The 18,904-nt window shown below is 35.2% G+C and overlaps 1 protein-coding gene across 1 annotated transcript in view; it reads right to left on the reverse strand.

The window, feature by feature from the left end:
- The window catches only part of MAN2A1 (mannosidase, alpha, class 2A, member 1), a 167,834-nt gene that overhangs the window by 36,319 nt on the left and 112,611 nt on the right, over positions 1-18,904 (reverse strand). The window contains exons 13-16 of the mRNA XM_008580652.1: positions 14,101-14,266; positions 12,117-12,341; positions 11,290-11,412; positions 7,287-7,401 (exon numbers count right to left, since the gene is read on the reverse strand). Of these exons, the coding sequence (XP_008578874.1) occupies positions 7,287-7,401; positions 11,290-11,412; positions 12,117-12,341; positions 14,101-14,266 (629 nt within the window). The remainder of the gene's footprint in view (positions 1-7,286; positions 7,402-11,289; positions 11,413-12,116; positions 12,342-14,100; positions 14,267-18,904) is intronic.

An 18,904-nucleotide genomic window follows, 5' to 3' on the forward strand; every position in this document is an offset into this window, starting at 1 on the left:
TATTCTTATGATTTTTTTCTGACCAATTGCTTACCATTAGTTATAATTGTTTCAGAAAAGGAAGGAAAGGTTGACCAATAACAAGAGTGTCAAGCATAAAAATATTACAAAAGATAAAATTCTGTGGGGGAAGTTGATTGAAAATATGAATTCAAGAAGAAAATAACAATGTAAAATTTCTGACTGTTAAAGAAGAGCTAGTGCAGGCTTTTGAAAAATGCATGATTTGGTATCAAATTGCCATCCATTGGATATGCTAATTTTTAAATGTCACTATTTACAATATACCAAAAATAAGATCCTCTGCAATTATTTAAATGTATAAAGAAAAAGTAGATGTCAACTTAGAAATATGTAAGGGACATAGAGTTCTTCAAATTCAGGAATCAGGGAGTTTGATCTAACCAACCCCACTTCACACTTTATGATATTTTTTCTCCATTCTGCCCTTTCAGGAGACATTTCTTCGAAACCTAGCATCTCAACAACTCACTTCCTTCATGAAATCTTCCCAACTTTCCCAACCGTAAATGACCACTCTTTCTCTTATAATACTTACCGTCCAACTTATTGGCCTACTCGTCCTCTTAAGTAGATACAACACTATGTGCCAGGTTTCATGTATATTAGCTCAGTTAATCCTCGTAATCCCCTTTTCAGGTAGACTCTGTTACTGTCACCCTTTCAGGATGATGACCACAAAGACAGATAGGTAGTAACCCACAAAAGTTCAAACAGAAACAGCTGGTAAACTGCAGAGCTGGGATGGGGGCTGGGAAAGAAATGCAGGTCGGCTGACTGGAGATTCAACTCTTAACCATTACACTTCCCCTATGTCTGCCATCCGTGTGCCCTTCGACTGAGTTCAGTGCAACACACATTTGTGGGGGATGTTTCCCTTCTAAGAAGCTGTACCTTCAATGCAGCAGCTGCTGCCAAATAGCCCCCAAGATAACCGCTAAGTTCTGAATTTGTGTAACCAGAATGTGCTTATAGTCCCTTAAATAACCTTCTCTTTCATGCCTGTAGGGAATAATCAGGTTCAACACATAGCTACTTATTTCAATTTTTAAAAGTTCCAATTAACAGGGAAAAAAACCGTTAGCAGTCAATTGCATATTATGATATTCCAAATGTTTTAATTACCTACGTCTGCCCAGCCATAACTTACTTAATGCTTTTTACTTTTAAATCAAACTAAATATGGAATGTAGCCCTGGAAAAAAATAAGAGATTGATTGCAAACCATTTTAATATTCTCATGAATCTTCTTATGGAAATAAAAACAACTTCAGTGAAGCTCTAAGACCCTGTTTACAAGTGGGCGGACTCCAGGGATAGAAGCCCCAGATTTCAAGAGTCCTTAGATGATGAATTTAGAAGCAGGGAGTCAAGCACAAGAGAATTCATATGATACTAAGTTTTACGAAGACTCTTTGATGGTTATACCTAATTGATCATCTAGTTTTTTTACAGATTAAAAAACTGAGTACCCCCAAAATTAAAAGACAAACTGAAGGTCACTCTAGTTTGCTTTGAGGCAAAACAAGGATTCAGATCTGTAATTCCCAGAGCAATTCCCTTACATGTTTAACTAGATAAGGCTCATTTTGACTCTCTGAAAGTCAAAGGTCATGTTATAAATCCATGTAGGTTTATTTATTCAAAATTGCTCAGAGAAAAACTAAGCAACTCTTTGATTGCTAAATATGCCAGTGCAAGAAAATTATTCAGTCATTTCAGTCACACTTCCATACTTTTTGATGGCATTTCCTTCCATACTTTTTGATGGCAGTTCATTACATTTTACCTCCAGGCTACTTGCTTTCTTTTAGCAAATCCATTACATACAGTAATTTTATAATATGTTGGTGGAAAATAGGGCAAGAATATTGCATTTAAGATATTTTTCCTAAGGGCTGAAACATGGTTTATACACACATACTCTTCACGCATGCACTTACGCACTCACACACTCAATCACACCTGCCTAGGAGAACACAGTCCTGGGGAAAAATGAGTTGAATATATATACAGTAACAGATCTGGGACCAAAACTTGTGCCATTGAAAATGTACATGACACATTGGTAACCCATAGCAACCTAATTCTTCCAAGTAGCTATTGCTATCAGAAAACTAGGGCACCGAATTCCAATAATTACAGATTTAAAAACAAACGAAGCCACAGTTAGCAATGTCACTTACTGATCACTCAGTTACTGCAAGGTATGTACTTTTTGTGAAGCAATATCAAATATAACATAAGAGGATACAGGGACTTCTGCTTATATCTTATTCTTTCTTCTAATATAAGAGTAACAAAAAAAGCTAAAGTAGCCTATTTGGTAAAGGTTAAAACTAATGTCAAATGATTTTTTTTTTTCCTTTTTGTCTTTTTTCGTGTCCGGCAATGGGTCGCAACCCTCAGTGTCGCGCCCGTACCAGACTGGGACCGGCAACGGGATCGCAATCCTCGGTGTTGCTCCCGCACCTCGCCCAGCCAGTGAGCGGCCGGTCTGTATGTGGGATCCGAACCCTCGGCGGGAGCGCCACCGCGCTTCCCAAGCGGCGCACAGTAGCAGTGCGCCACCGGGCTGGCCCGTCAAATGATTATACTACAAGAAAAATTAATTCCCATCTCTCCCACCTTTCCCCCCAGAAAAATGGTATTTTCTACAAACTAAATAATCTTTTAGAAATCATAAAATAGCTCCAAAAGCGTATTTCATTAAATTATGGGTGCAATAAATGATCTCTTATTTAACCTGACATAAGGCACAGAATTATACTTCATTAGAAACCTCTGAAATTACTCTGATCTTGTAGAGCTTTTAAAGCTGGTGAGCACAAGACTTCCTCTCATTTAATATTTCTAGAAAACTTTTGAATGCAACGTCTGAATAATAATGAAAAGATAAACACAGTGTTTTTTTTAATAGCTTAAATGATGCTAAGAAAGAGAGAACCTTTCAACTGCACCTCTAATCATTTTCAGAATTTAGAGAAAAAGCAAATAGAGAAACTAGGATTAAGTATCAAACCAAAAACAAAAGTATGGTTGAACCAAGCCTTCTCACCTCAGTTTGTTTCAAATCAGTAATGACGAAACAGTTTACTAAATTTAGAGAGTGTTACTTGATTTTTGTTCTTGATTTTGTTTTCCACTGAAGCTTAATTTGGGCAAAAGTTACTTTGGGGAGAAAAGAGTCAAAGAGCAACTAAATAGACACTGAGGAATATACGGATATTTTGTCAGGTTTGCATTACTTTAGTTTTTTGAAAGAATGTTTCAATAAACTAAATTTGAAAGATTTAATAAAAATAGATACTCAACAAAGACAGATAATCTATAATATTAACTCATTTTCTGTTTCTTTATCCCTCGTTGCTGAGAGATAATAAAATCTGTATAATTAACTGGTTTAGTAATCTAATACAATGACAATTGGTAATCATAAAATATTAATAATCTCTCTTCCCCAACTCCCATTTCTTCCTGGATCAGAAATTTGGAACTAATAACAGGCTCCATTCATTAATACTTATTCAAATAACTGTATCTGGTCAGTTTAAAGGGGGCAAAATTAGCATATATCCAAAAATAGTTTAATAAGTTAAATTTGAGAATAAATATTTTTTTGTTATCTTAAGAAATACTAACTAAAAGCCAGTCTACAAAAGTATGCAAGTTGCCTGAAGATTTCTTTGACCTAAGACAAAAAGCGACATTTTATCTATGAATTTTGGTCAATTATCCAGATGCCTGGTTTACAGGAGACCAAAGTTTAGAATGTTAGGGAGTTTGCAAGTACTTAATACAGTTGCCTTGGCACTGCATAACCAAATGCCCGAAGATCGATTACCCTTTCAAGGTAGTTGGAACACGTATAGAGTCAAACACTCTGACAACTTCATATATCTATCATAGCCTTGATTAGCAATTTCATTAAAACACCAATAAACCAGGATCCAGACAACCTGAGTCCTCAGGAAATGGTGTGTGAAAGAAAAGGATAGATGGAGTTGGGTCACAAACACTAGTGAGAAAAGGCTTTATCTCCACAATAGGCTTTTCTTTTCCAGGAGGGAGATTTGTTGGGAGGAGCTCAAATACAAACATGAGAGGGTATATAGTTTGAAAGAAAGCCTTTCAGGTGATTCTGATATATCCATATTCCACCAACTACTTTCATGTTGGAAAAAAATTAAATGCTCTGGGCGAGAGACAGAGAGAGAGAGAGAGAGACTGAGAGAAAGAGAGAGAGAGAGAGAGAGAGAGAGAGAGAGGGAGAGAGAGAGAAAGAGATTTATATGTCACTTCAAGTTTATATATGCTGGTTTTGGGTTTAATCCAGGCAACTACAGTAAAACTCATCCAGAGAAGCACTCTAAGTTAACTTCCCATTATACTTATGTATCATTTCCCACAAATTTCTCAAGTGTTTTGCTTTTAAACTACAAAAATCTAATACTGGGGGAAAATGCCTCAGCCTAAGTTTATTCTACCCACTGAGAAATCTAGAGGCAATCTGAGTTCTGTGTATTTATTTTTATTATGACAACCGCTATTTCTTAAGTAACTAATTAAGCTTCATTTTTAAAATACCACCATTACCTAGATTGACTTCTGGAGATTTCAAGTACTGGCACAATAATATACTTTGATGTCTGCAAATATTTCTCCAGCAATGAATCAGCAAGCCATGAGTACTGAACAAAAGTGAAAACAGGGCCGGCCCATGGCTCACTCGGGAGAGTGTGGTACGGATAACACCAAGGCCAAGGGTTCGTATCCCGTATAGGGATGGCCGGTTGGCTCACTGGGTGAGCGTGGTGCTGACAACACTAAGTCAAGGGTTAAGATCCCCTTACCGGTTATCTTTATAAAATAAAATTTTTTTTAAAAAGTGAAAATACATAAGAACCAAAACTTCAATGGCTGCTCTAAGTGCCAAGATTGGTCAGTTTGGTGATAAAAGAGAGGCACCTGACCAACAGGCAATCCCTAAAAGCTAAGTCTCTGCACCAGAACACTCTGGAAGAGAAGAGAAACCATCTAGAAGGGAAACACACAAGAAAAGAAAATTATAAAATGAAGCAGAGAAAGGACGCAAAAGAGAGGCCAGCAGATAGAAACAGCCCCCACTGAGAGCCGGAGAAATGCCAAGGGTAATAGAGAGTGGCACTGCCATCTGGGAAGGCCAGAAGCCAGTTAAATCTCACTGGCCCCTGCCCCTCCCTGCTAATGGGGTATTAATCAGCCATTGGACAGATCACTGCCCAGTGGCAGACAGGAGAGGAAAAATGTTGAGAATTTGGTTCTGATGAGTGCAGTTTGTTGGAATAAGTAAGCAGAGGAGTCCAAATTGATCACTGAGGTATGACAGCAGGCTGAGCTACAGAAGATGGCCAGCAGCAGAAGATGGCCATCTACTTCACACAAACTGGCCCTTGATATGAAAAAGCTCAGGAAATGCAGTGATGTTGAAAGTCATGAATAAATAAAAGTAAAAAATGGCCAGCAGCAGAAGATGGCCATCTACTTCACACAAACTGGCCATTGATATGAAAAAGCTCAGGAAATGCAGTGATGTTGAAAGTCATGAATAAATAAAAGTAAAAGCAATTAATCAAATATACTTGATTGAGAGGTTGGAATTTTAAAATGAGTTTCTTCTATATTTACTCTGGGACACAGCCTATTTCTAAATACAACTGATGAAAAACAATGGTAACTCGAACTTGATGACACAGGTCTATGCCAAAGCATGCACCACAGTGTACTCATGGAAGAACTTTTCCATTAAAAAACAACAGTCTGAAGCAAAATTAAAACTAGATGAGTTCATCTTCTGTATGATAATGCTATTTTCTACCCATGAAACGAAACCTTTGGTGATAGCTGAAAATGTAATTTTACAGTTCTCAGGGGTGTTAAACAATGGCTTAAACAAGAATACAAATAAATGGTCAAAAACTGTTGCTGACTTAGAGGTTTTGGGAAACGGAAGAAGTGATTATTTCAGAACTACAGGCTTTTCTATAATAGCAAAGTGACTGTAGTAACTGTAGAAGTCATACTGAGGAATACAAAGTTTGTGTCTAATATTATTTTTCCTTGATTCAACCTATGAATCATGGGTTATTCTGAAAACATATATTTCCTAAGAAGTTGCATGAGAAAGTTTATCCATACCTGAAATTCTAACAAAAGGCAAACTAATGAAATCTGAAGTTAAAGCAAAAATAAAATTCAGACTCTGAAATCAGAAAATTGAGCTTCACTATCTAAGAAATTCCCTTAATGTAGTACCCTTTGCTTCCCCACAATACCTAAAAAGGAAACAGTGCCTGTCCATATAGTTTATCATTAATTTGTGAAATGTTGTATTTTCTACCTATATGAAGATTAAGAAAAATATGATATTTTTCCTTTTCTAATTTTTTCAGCTTAGCGAAACAGCAAAGATAAATTTAAAGTGGCATTTTTATGAGGTCCTTTTCTAAGACAGTTGATAACATGGTAAATGGCTTGGTTACTAGGATTAAATTTGTGGTTAGAAAAGTACTCCAATTTAAAAACACTGAATTCAAAATAAACCAACACAACTGTGCAAGTATGAGAGTGTTTGAGAGCCATGTCTCCACCCAGATCCCATAAAATAATCAGTTCCACTGGCCACAGTTAAGTTCCTAAAAAGATCAAAAGCTTAGTTGCTATCGCTTTGGTTAATAAAGAGCTCAATACTGTTTATAAGGAATAAATAATTGACTGATTTTATAGTATACCCAGGTAAAGGGATGAAAACAAACAGAACTAGTTTAGAACACTGTTCCTTTAAAAGTTACATACCAGTGATACATGCTATTGCAATGCATTCTATATTTAAGGAGGCAGGCCATGTATGTGTGTGTGTGTGTGCGTCTCACAGCTAATCAGTGGTCCACTAACTGAAAGCCATATATAATTCCCATTACATAAAATCAGACAAAAACACTATACTGTTTTCAGGTTTTAGAAATAAAGTTTCTAGTTAATGAGTTCATGAATAATACAAATATTGTAATAGGAACAAGAAGATATAAGGAAGAAAAGAACATGTATGTATATGTAGGGAGGAAAATGTTTTACCATTTTTTTATCATCAAAGGGTAATATTATATCTTAAATCATACTACAAATATGATGTCCCGTTTAGAAAGATGATATCATCTCCAAAAACCAATTGCTAGTTTATTAAAAAGGACACAAGAATTCACAACTGTGTTTCTCGGTTTTCTTACCCTGTATGTTGTACAGTCGGACTCTATGGGTAATATGTTCTAAAAAGCAAGTCACTTCTGAATAAATCCTTCCATGTACCACTCTGAAAAATGGCAGTGTTCTGTAAACATAAGGCTGGGGAGGAAATGACATTTTTAGGAAAAATGTTTTGGCTTCTAAACTTTTCCAAGAAATGCTTATTATAGTTTCCAAAACGGCAAATATATATCACCCGATATTTGCAATTTTATATGAAAATCAAACCTTACAAAGTATCAGAATATGCATGTATTATAAAAATTGAACATAAGACTTTTTATTATTAAAAAAACAATTGCTGAAAATAGAAGATAAAAATATTTACAATTTGATTGGGCTAAATGATCTACAAGCATTATTCCCAGCTATGAAAATTTCTAACTAAAATCCTTCTATATTGTCCATATAGTTATTTATTAGAAATAGCGATCGTTCTAAAGCAGTGATATCGGGGCTGGCCTGGTGGCGCACTGCTACAGTGCGCCGCTTGGGAGCGCAGTGGCGCTCCCGCCAAATAATAATAAATAAATAAATAAATAAATAAATAAATAAATAAATAAATAGTAAATAAATAAATAAATAAAGCAGTGATATCTACCCAGGCAAACATTTATTATAACAATGGCCCCCTTAAATAAATAAATAAATAAACAAACAAACAAATAAATAAATAAAGCAGTGATATCTACCCAGGCAAACATTTATTATAACAATGGCCCCCTAATGTTCAGGGTCTGGGCAGGAGGCAAGGATGACTACAGGGAGTCATCTAAGCCAACAGGAAATAAGGTTCAGATACAGTTTAACCACAATAAGGTTTACTAAGCTATAAAACATTCTGCCTTTTTACTTGAAAGAACTAGCTGAATATAAAGCAAATTTACAAAGTTGAAAAAAACTACTTAGAAAACACTGGTTCAGTTTTCTTTATTTAGAATCTAAATTCCAAAAAAAAAAAAAAAAAACCAAAACAGAAAATACATAATAAAGCACATAACTTATGTGACACAGGAACAAATTTAAAGCACTTATTAAGAATTATATTTTAAGTATTATATACCTTGGCTCAACAACAGCATGCAAAGCTAGGTTTGCAATATGAACTATTTAAGCTGTTTAAGATTTTCAGAAAAATTGTGTAATTCTCTTCCAAATCTACCTCTTTGGCTAGAGAAAAGTATTCTGAAATTAATAAAATGCTTAACACTTTATGCAGTTCTTATACCTAATTACCGCATAGCTAGGAAGTGAGGGAGGGATGAGAACCTGGGACAGTGATTTCTATGCTCCTGCCTTTTTCTGATACTCTCAGCTGACTCTTTCCCTGATGTTCTTTCATTTTCTCTTTGTAAGTATATGGCAATTCTCTTTATCTTTGTATTTGACATTAGAGCTCTTTAAAGATAGTTTTAAATAAATTAGTTACTATTATCCATTCATAATATTCCACGCTACAGTAGTAAGCACAGCTACCTTTTTTAAAAGTGTTAAGAACAGTCAATCAAAATAAAAAGTCTATCCAATGACAAAAGCTGGTAAGTGAGTAAACACTGACACAACTTAACGTTTAGGATCCCCTGCCCATTCTGGAATGCTTACTATGAGCTGTAGTTTACCTTTAATTCCTCACTGATTTTAAAAAACAAAAACAAAAACAAAAAATACAACAACCAAAAACAACTAGAGTCCTCAGCATGGCCTACACGATCCCTTAAAATCTAATATTTGATTTAGGTTAGTAGGTTTCCCTAAATTGTACAACAAAAGTAACTTTCTCAGGAGATGGGTCTCTAGGCAACAAAACAATGAGAAGAATATTAAACTGATCTTGAGGTGGAGAAAACTTATAAAGGTATAAAGGCAAAAGAAAAAACTCTAAAGAAAAAAATATACAGAATTGTCTTTACAAAAATTAAAAATTACTATAAAGGAAAAATAAAATATCTAATAAATTTAAGTGATACGTTGAGGGATAATTTTGCAACATACTGAGAAAAGGATTAATTTTATCACTCATAAAGAGTACTTAGAGATCAATAGGACACATAAATAGAAAAACAGCCAAAGAATTTAAGTAGGAAACTCACGAAAGAAATATGAAAGATAAAGGAATGTATATAAAAAAGTTTAACTTCATTAGTAATCACAAAAATCTTAACAGGAAAATCTTTTTCTGTTAACCTATTATTATAGGCAAAACTTTTAACGTGGTGATGGAGTTTGGACATATTGTCCTCCCAGAACTCATGTGGAAATCTGATCCCCAGTGTGACAGTTTGAATCACCGGGGCAGATCTCTCATGAATGGATTAGTGCTCTCCCTAGGTGGGGGGAGTACTGAGTGAGTTCTCGTTCTAATAGTTCCCACGAGAGCTGGTTGCTTAAAAAATCCTGGCACCTTCTCTCTCTTGCTTCCTCTCACCATGTGATCTGCTTGTACCTGCCAGCTGCCTACCACTTTCTGCCGTGAGTAGAGGCAGCCTGAGCCATGAGTAGAAGCAGCCTGAGGTCTGTGCCAGATGCAGCCGTCGCAGAATCGTAAGCCAAATAAACCTATGTTCTTAATAAATTACCCAGTCTCAGTTAGTTCTGTTATAGCAACACAAAACAGACTAACACACATGGCTAATTCTCAGTAAATGGAGTGATCGTATTAGAGATTTACTCTCAGAAAACGCTGGCAGGGTGGTACTGGTAACACCAAGGTCAAGGGTTCAGATTCTTATACTGTCAGCCACCAAAACAAAAAAAACCACACTGGTGGGAGTGAATATTTATACAGGTTTTCTAGAGGGAAGATAAGGAATATGTACCAAAATGCCTCAAAGGCTTTGTAGAATAATACAAAATGACTCTTCTAGAAAGTTATATTCAGGATAATCAAAATTGCATAAAAACAATACTACAGAGAAAGCTTACCATAATGTTGTAATAGTGAAGAATTAAAAGAAAAAGCACATGTGCAACATTAGGAAATTCTTAAACACTTTAAGTGTATCTTAAAATTGTGTTTTTAAAAAACCATGCCATCAGATTGTGAGCACTGTTACAAATGAAAAATAAAATATGTATGTGCAGTAAGACAAAACTTGAAAATGGAAGAAATGGAAAATGCATAAAATAAAAAAATAATGAAAATATATCAAAATGCTGGCAGTGGTTTTCACAGGGTTGTACACTAGTTGGTAAATTTTATTGTCTTTTCCAGTTTTCTGCGTTTTAAAAATGTGTCAGAGTTTGCATGTAAGTATTACCTTTATAATCAATGGTGGGAAAAAAATATATATATATTTTTTGTCTTTTTGTCTTTTTCTGTGTCCGGCAACGGATCGCAACCCTCAGTGTTGCCCCCGTACTGGACCGGGGACCGGCAACGGGATTGCAACCCTCGGTGCTGCTCCCGCGCCTCGCTCAGCCAGTGAGCGGGAACCGGTCTGTATGTGGGATCCGAACCCTCGGGTGGGAGCGCCGCCGCGCTTCCCAAGCGGCACACTATCCAGTGCGCCACCGGGCCGGCCTGGAAAAAAATATTTTTTAAAGTGCTAAAAAGTTAAGGAGAAAAATGGTCTAGTGAGCAATCTATTTTTCCCATACGGTTATGAATTATGTGTCTGTACATACACCACACTGCATACACATAAAACACCATAACGACACCCTAACTCTAAGTCCAATCTAGCTTCTTTCCATGAGGAGCATTTGTTCATTGTAGCCTCTGCACTGAATTTTAATTCTGAAAAACTAGGAGGGGTCTTCAAAAAGTTCACAGAAAGATTAATATTACCCTTTTCATTCTGGATTTCCATGAACTTTTTTAAGTGCCCTCGTACTGGTTTATCTAACTTTCATCTACAAATTGCTAAGCAAAAGCTCATCTAACCCTAATAAATAAGCAGATGATAAAATAATGAGACATACTTATTTTTTTCCTCAATCTCTTTCAGTAAGTATTTATTCCAATTGTCTCTCACTGGCACTACTTACCTTGGCATTACCATCAGGTAAGAAGAGGTAGGCTCCACTTTTGTCTCTTTTACTCGAGGTTCCATACCATGAAAACTGCACATTTATTGTATGGTGTTTACCGTTTTCTTTAGTTATCATTTTCTAAAAACAAAAAAGAAAACTGTCTAAGCAACTCACTATTAAGATGTTAATCATATTACATCTGGTTCCACGTATAATTTACTTCAGGATAGATTGAAAAATACTAATTTAAGCCTCTAATATTCACGATTCTTGGTTGAACACTCAAAATTTTATACTTAGCCTTAGGATTTAAAACCTTCACAATAGGAATAAAAAGTTAGAATACATTTCATAAAGGAACAAAGAGATATACAAATTGAGACGTTCTAAAGCAGTGCTTCTCAAACTTTCTGTAGGAGGTTTATTTTTATTTTCGACACATATGGACCAATATTTTTGTAAAATACAGTAGAAGTGAATTAAAAACTAAAATTAAATTTAAAGTGGTATACCAAATATATACCCATTTTTAAAAATTAGATTCAATAGGTATTCCACTGTGAAATTGCTTTCAAAGTTTCCATAAACATTTCTAAACATTCATAATTTCTTATAATTATTTTGTGGATCAGTAATAACAGTCCACAGAGCAGCAGCACCCACAGACCATATTTGTCAGCAGCAAGTGGTCATTCAAGGTATAGCTGCTCATCCATCCTTTCACCCAGAGTTTTTAATACAGCCCTACTTAAGAAGACCTTTTTCTTTTTTGCATAACTAATCTGCACATGTTGTAGTAAAAGTGGAAAGTTTTCTAGTTTTCAGAACTATTCAGAACATACCTCCATAAGCCCAGATTGACCAAACCAAAGTGCAATAAAGGAGTTCTCTACAGTTATAGTTTCTCCAGTACTTATCATTTTCTTCATGTTGAAAATTCCTTTTCCTTTATCTTCTGTTTCATCATTATACAAGACATAATCAGCTAAATGTGAATGTGAACTTGCTGAGTCCAAAATCTTATACACTTTCAGTCCCAATGGCGGTATATGTGCTAGAAAAGATACCTTTAAAAGATAGGGGAGGGAATTTATTAAAGAGATATGTTACCTACTGGAAGGCAAACCACTTATTTTGGTAAAAACAATAAAGTACCATATTTTTTAAAAAGAGGATATAATACTTCTATAAATGTTTTGATAATTTATGGGTATAACATTGTAGTCGACTGAATAATGCCCCCCCAAAACTCACTGAAGCTTGGATTGTGTCCCCCAAGTTTTATGTATTAGAACTTGGCCACCACTGTGACTGTTAAGAGGGTAGGAAATCCTATTATGGTAATTGAAAGCTGGAGCCTTGAAGAGGTGATTAGATTGTAGGATCATGCCATGATGAATGGATTAAAAATGGCTGTCAGGGGCATGGTTCTGAAGGCTTCAAAAGAGGAGAGAGGAGAAACTGTCTCTCTCTCTGCTCCACCATTTCACAATGTGACACCCTGCATCACTGACGCCATCAAGACCCTGGACTTTAGACTTCCTAGCCTCTGAAACTGTAAGCAGTTAAGTTTTGTTTTCTTATAAATATCCAATTCCGTGTATTTTGTTATAAGCAACAGAAATGGACTAAAAGAAACACCCACATCTCAGTTTACCAGGAAAACTAATAACCTGAAGTTGGTAGGTCTATCAAAGGCATTAATGTTTGCAAACAATATGTGCAATTATATGATCATCCTCAATCATTCTACCATGCTCTTCTTAATAGATACCCAGAGGAGGAAATTCTCCAAGAAGGCAAGGGCTTATTGTAAACAACGATTTTTCCTAATTATTGGAAATTTCTTTACAATATTGTGATATTTCAATATATTTTTAAAATGGTAAACATAATAATACAAATATTAAACATACTAGTTCAGTCAACACCAGCCATCAAATGTTCAAGATTTAGCAGACCCTGAACAAGGCATAAAAGATGCACACAGTATAAGATATGACCCCTGCCTTCCAGGAGCTATGGTTCCATTTTCTAGATGGGATGCTTCCTGTAAAATCTGACCAAAACTTTTATTATACTTTTCCTTTCTATCCAAAGGATTATGCATATATTAGACTAGCCAGCAATGACTTTTGACAAGCAGAAGCAAGTCTTTTAGAGTTCCTGCTTTATGGCTACATCTCCAGAAATACAGTTTACATTGCACTCCAGACTCTAAAAGTCTAACCTCTATAGTGGTATGGAACTCAGTTTAATATTGCTTATTTTAAGAAACTTTCACACACAAAAAATCTATTGAATGAGCCCAAGTTTTCCATAATTATATCTCAGAAAAGAAACATCTTAATTACTTTAGGAAGTTTCCCTTCCATGATGTAAGTCACCTTTGCAATTAAAAGTTGAAATTATCCAAAATTATTAAGGTACTTATCTCAAATTCAACATGCATAATTGTCATTAGATTGAGTTAAACAAAAAACTTCAAAATTTTATGAGTAATAATTACTTCATTACTTCAGAATAAAGTTAACAATATACATCCTTACAAAGACATATAATACACGTACTAACAACATGTACTAATAATAACATACTATACATACTAGCAAAGATGTTAACATTTTGGGAACATAAAATCTATTTTCCTTTAGTGTCATTTAACTGGCCAGTTAAAAACTCTCCATTATTTACAACTTTCACCACTTCACATACACCAACCTGACAGCTCAATAGGGCCATCACAGGACCATTATATATATATAAACTATACACTGGCTATGTTTTTTTTATGATGCCTCTTTAAGTTCTGTAGCCACAACATACCTCAAAGGCTGTTTGTGAAATAGTACTTGCTGCATCCCAAACTGCACTGACTTGAACTTCGACAGGTTTTCCTGAAGCAGAGAGTACTTGCACCGTGGGGGAACTCACGTAGACTGAGACGACTGAGTTTCGGTCTTGTTCTAAAGGATTATAGACCACAAGGTACCTGCAAAAACAACTGCTTCACTATTGGGATCTCAAAATATTTTTACTTCTTCCACACTCTTTGTAAGACCTCAGTTCATAGTCATACAGCCAACACATGGAGAAGACTTAAAAGGAACATTCTGGTAGAATTCTCAGAGAACAGTCATCTTTATCATAACAAATACCACACAGTACAAAGGGTAATGAAATAATGATTCAAAAGCACTTTCTAAAGAATAAAATGTTTTGCAAATGGAAGACATTAATAAACTTGTCATAATGCTTTTTCCACATCCCAGAAAGTGACATAAAAATATGCTTTTATTCATCTTTCTAAAAGAATTGGTCTATATAACTAATACCCTATACCAGCCTAATCTCGCTGATTTAAAAAATTCGTAATTTGTCTGTTTGCAACTTAGCCACAATTAATTCCAATTAAAAATCTGATCTCACATTCATTTTAAACCACTAAAACACAGAAATTCAGTCATATATGAAGAATCACATAAGACACATATTTTATACATAGGGACCCTTAAGTACTCAAGAAAGTCAATTCTGGGAAAAAAGGTCAGTTGAAGCAAATCTACTTATAATAGAAGCAAAAATTTTATAATAAGTAACAGTTAAAGAAAAGATCTGATCGGCACTTAGGTAGAAAAAGGAAAGTAAAAACTACAGAAATGAGATTTGGTGATATTTGCAACTATGTGCAACTCTTAGTATGAACAAAAAATGAATAAACTGAATTTTTGGTAGAATTTTTCCAATATTTTTACCAGCACATTATGACATCCATCATGTAACATTTAATTTTTACAGGATAGTTTTAACGTCCTCTCTCAATCCTCTGATATTCAAATAATTCTCAGTTGAAGCATCCAACATCCTTGATTTCTTATCAGCAAACCTGCCAGACCTGCATAGTTCCATGGCTTTGCCTGTCAATAGAAATGTTCTAGACTATCACGTCACAGACGTTGAAATCCACATCCTTTGCAAGATTCATGGTTTTACTTTATAATGAATTTGCATCATATTATCTTCAAATAAATCAAAGGGTATTTTAAATAGGATGGTTGACTAATAATAAAACTAGCTGATTCACTAGTTAATATTTTCATAATCTAAAAATTTTTTTCCTATACAATTTTGTAACTGCAGGAACATAGAACGAAATAGTGAGATAACAACTGCCTCTCACCCAACATATAGCAGCTACAGATGGTAGAAGCAAGCTACAATCCGTCTAACATAATGCATCAGAAAGCCTATCAGGGTTCTTTCACCTTGCATACGTGTCCTATATATTTATATATTTTTGCTTTCATTTGCATTTTAAACCATTCATTAAGAAATAAAATGAATACCTTCAGTGACCAAAACTAAAGTGAAGGACGACAGGAGAGAACAAAAGAAAAGAAAGTATATACCACAAAATCTGTAAAACATGTGACATGAATTGTTAACAGCAGAAGCATTTATGGTTTAAACAATATTCTGAGATGTGAAAGGTGACAATATAATAAGAATGTCTCTAATCCCTGTTAGGCTTACAGTATGTATCAGGATAACAAGACTTAATTTGCATCATTTATGTTCATTGAGATTCCATATTCATACTAGAGAAAAACAGTTGAAGCCCGGTAGTCATAAACTTGCAAAGAGTACTGAAACCTCCTAGTAGTAGATAAAACCCCTGTTATCCACATAAAAAATTCTCACGGAGAGTCCCAGTGATGCCCCCTTGAGAGGTGTGCTAAACAGACTTACCTGTGGAATTTCTCAACCTATTTGCACCTTCCCCTGTCCCCCCAACCACAGCTTACATTTCACCTGACTGTTCTCTTATTACAAACACACCTGGAGAATCACAACTGCCAGGATTTATTATTATCAACAGGACTATGTTATACTCCTATGGTGCACCAGGAAAGAAAAATGGTTAAAGGTCACATTCTCTGCACCAGAACCACAGAAAAGAGTGATTTACTACTAAAACCCATATTCCTAGAGGCTTACACAGCTAGTATGTGAAGAACTCTAGAAAACCATGGCCTGAAGACTCAAGCCAGTCTCCTAACTCTGTAGAAGCCCTGAGGCACACCCAGGCGACTGTAGCAGCTGAGCCGAGAATGTTCTTTGGATGCTCCAGACACAGAGCTGGTCATGAGGGCTGTGATAATAAAATGTCACGTGTACCCAAGCAATAAATTAGGTAATAAGGATCCAGAACACTGATTTCTTCCCATAGAAAAAAATAACTCACACTTAAAGCAAATAATAATTTCAACCATACATTTGGTTTTATACCACATTAAATCACTTTTTATAATAAGCTGTGAACTAGGGTCTGTTTTGCTTCATTTTAGTAGCTAATTAGTATTTGACCATAATAATGTTTCTACTGTACTGAGTGATTATGTAATTATCATGCCAGGAATCTATTCAAAAGCTAAATGTGTAGAGTATATAAATGAGTATAATGCACTAAGAAAATAATTTTTAACATAATTAGAGATTCACAGAATGTTCTTCAAGTGCATCACAGTACAAATTTACCTGACAGACATACAAACTCCTATCTATGTACATTTTAAGTAGAGTACAGAGAAAGCATGGCCATATATAAATTATATTACCCTTAGAAATAAGTACACCATCACAAATTAGGTAAATTTTCATTGTCATTCTCACATTTGTAGTCAAATACTTATTATATTGTCAGTATTCCCAAACATGAGTCCTTTTAAGCTCTTGAGTTCTGAATAAACAGGTTTCAATATCATATCACACTCACTTACTAAAAATTAACATTATTGGATTCATCCTAAAAATGGGAAGGGTTAATTTGTATTTTACCTTGGAAGTAACTGTATAGGAAGCTCAGAGCTTTCTTTTCTTCTCCAGTTTCTCCCACATTAGCATTAGCTTCTTACCTATCATCTGTCACCAAGTCACGTCCAGCCTCCCAGCTCATTATGACACTAGGCCCCCACAACTTGGGGTTATGGGCAATTATCTAAATTATATATGAGAAACAACTCTCACCTCACGAAGAAAGAGCACTCATATGCTACCTGCCAATCACATTATAGGGCAGAGATGATCTACTTTGGCAGGGAGAAAAAGGACTGGAGAAAAATGAAAGAATATCTGCATGCTCACGTCAGACTGGGAAACACTTTATGCAAGATGTGGCATTATTCTGTAAACACGGTTCTGTCCTTGAAGACTGAACTGAGGATGAGAATATTCAGAACTCCTTCACCCCTTCCAAAGAAATAATTCACATCACGTTAAGAAAGACAACTACAGCAAACCCCAGTCCCCTCTATGAGACAAATCTAATCAGTAACCATTCAAATATGAACTATACACTAGGACAGACAGGCTTCCTCCTAGGACTGAAGAAACAAGCCCTGTGGTCAGAGAAACCTTAGAATTAACATTTGGAATGCTTCCTGTATTCCTGGGCCAGTCCTCAGGCCTGTATGGGCAACCTACAAAGCACAGCTTTCATTCTTCCCACCAGACAGATAAGGAAACTGAGGTTCAGCAAGGTTAGGTATGTTGCCAAGACTCACCCAGCAAAAAAGTGCCACAACAAAGCCTAAAACTCAGCCTTACCACCAGAGCCATCTTCTTAACCACTTCACTCACAGGCCAAGCATATAAGAATCTTTTTGGCAAAAGGAGTTTCCTGTGAGATTCCCTTACTTCCAAATTCACATGTGAAGAACTTTCTCCTCATCAGTGCTAAAGAAAATCTACTTATAATAGAAGTTCCTGCATGTAATCAGTGGTCCGCACAGCCCCTCTCCTCAACAAGATAAGGATAAACATAAAACTATTTACATTATATGTATACTATATTTGTGAAAGAAAACTTATAAACTAGAGCACTGAAACAAAAAAATCTTGCAATATCTATTAAGGAGTTCATCTTCTGACTTCATTGCATGAAGTAAGCAAAAATAATATTTGAGGAAACACTTAAAAATACTACATATTTTATAACTATGTAAGAAAGATAAAACTGAAAAATATTTTCAAGTTCTTTGTAAGTGCAGTTTAAAACCTGTTAAGCAAACGCCAGAAGATTACATGAAAAATAAGTGTAACTTCATGTGTCAATCACAGTACCTGGTACAGAATAATGTTCAATAAATAGTTGATAAATGACTAGTGCAGAAAAATCCCACTAAGAGAATTTATTATTTACAAATAATCCCTACTTGTGTGGGGCTTTATAGTTTTATCACAGCATTTTCATTATGATTATTTCAATTCCTCAAAAAATGCAAGATAGGTAATTAACCCCTTTGTAAAGAGGGGGCAAGTTGTAGATCCAAGATCACAGAGAAAGCTTAGAACAAAGCAAAGACTAGAGATGGTTTTGCCTGATTCTTAATCAATAATAGCATATTAAAAACTGCATTTCAAACAAGGATATATTCATTTTTTCTAAGTAACCTCATTAGTGGAAAATAATCTAAAGAAGAGTAGTAAGCTTCATGCAATATTCTGAATGTGAAAATACATGGATTTATATGTTAATAAAAATTGCAATTGCTAGATTTGAAGTCCTTTTGATATATTCCACCTCATTTTCTAGGTTTAAAATATAATGCTTACCATATTATCATTTAAC

This window comes from Galeopterus variegatus, unplaced genomic scaffold (genome assembly GCF_000696425.1).
Source record: "Galeopterus variegatus unplaced genomic scaffold, G_variegatus-3.0.2 Scaffold2139, whole genome shotgun sequence".
Lineage (NCBI taxonomy): Eukaryota > Metazoa > Chordata > Mammalia > Dermoptera > Cynocephalidae > Galeopterus > Galeopterus variegatus.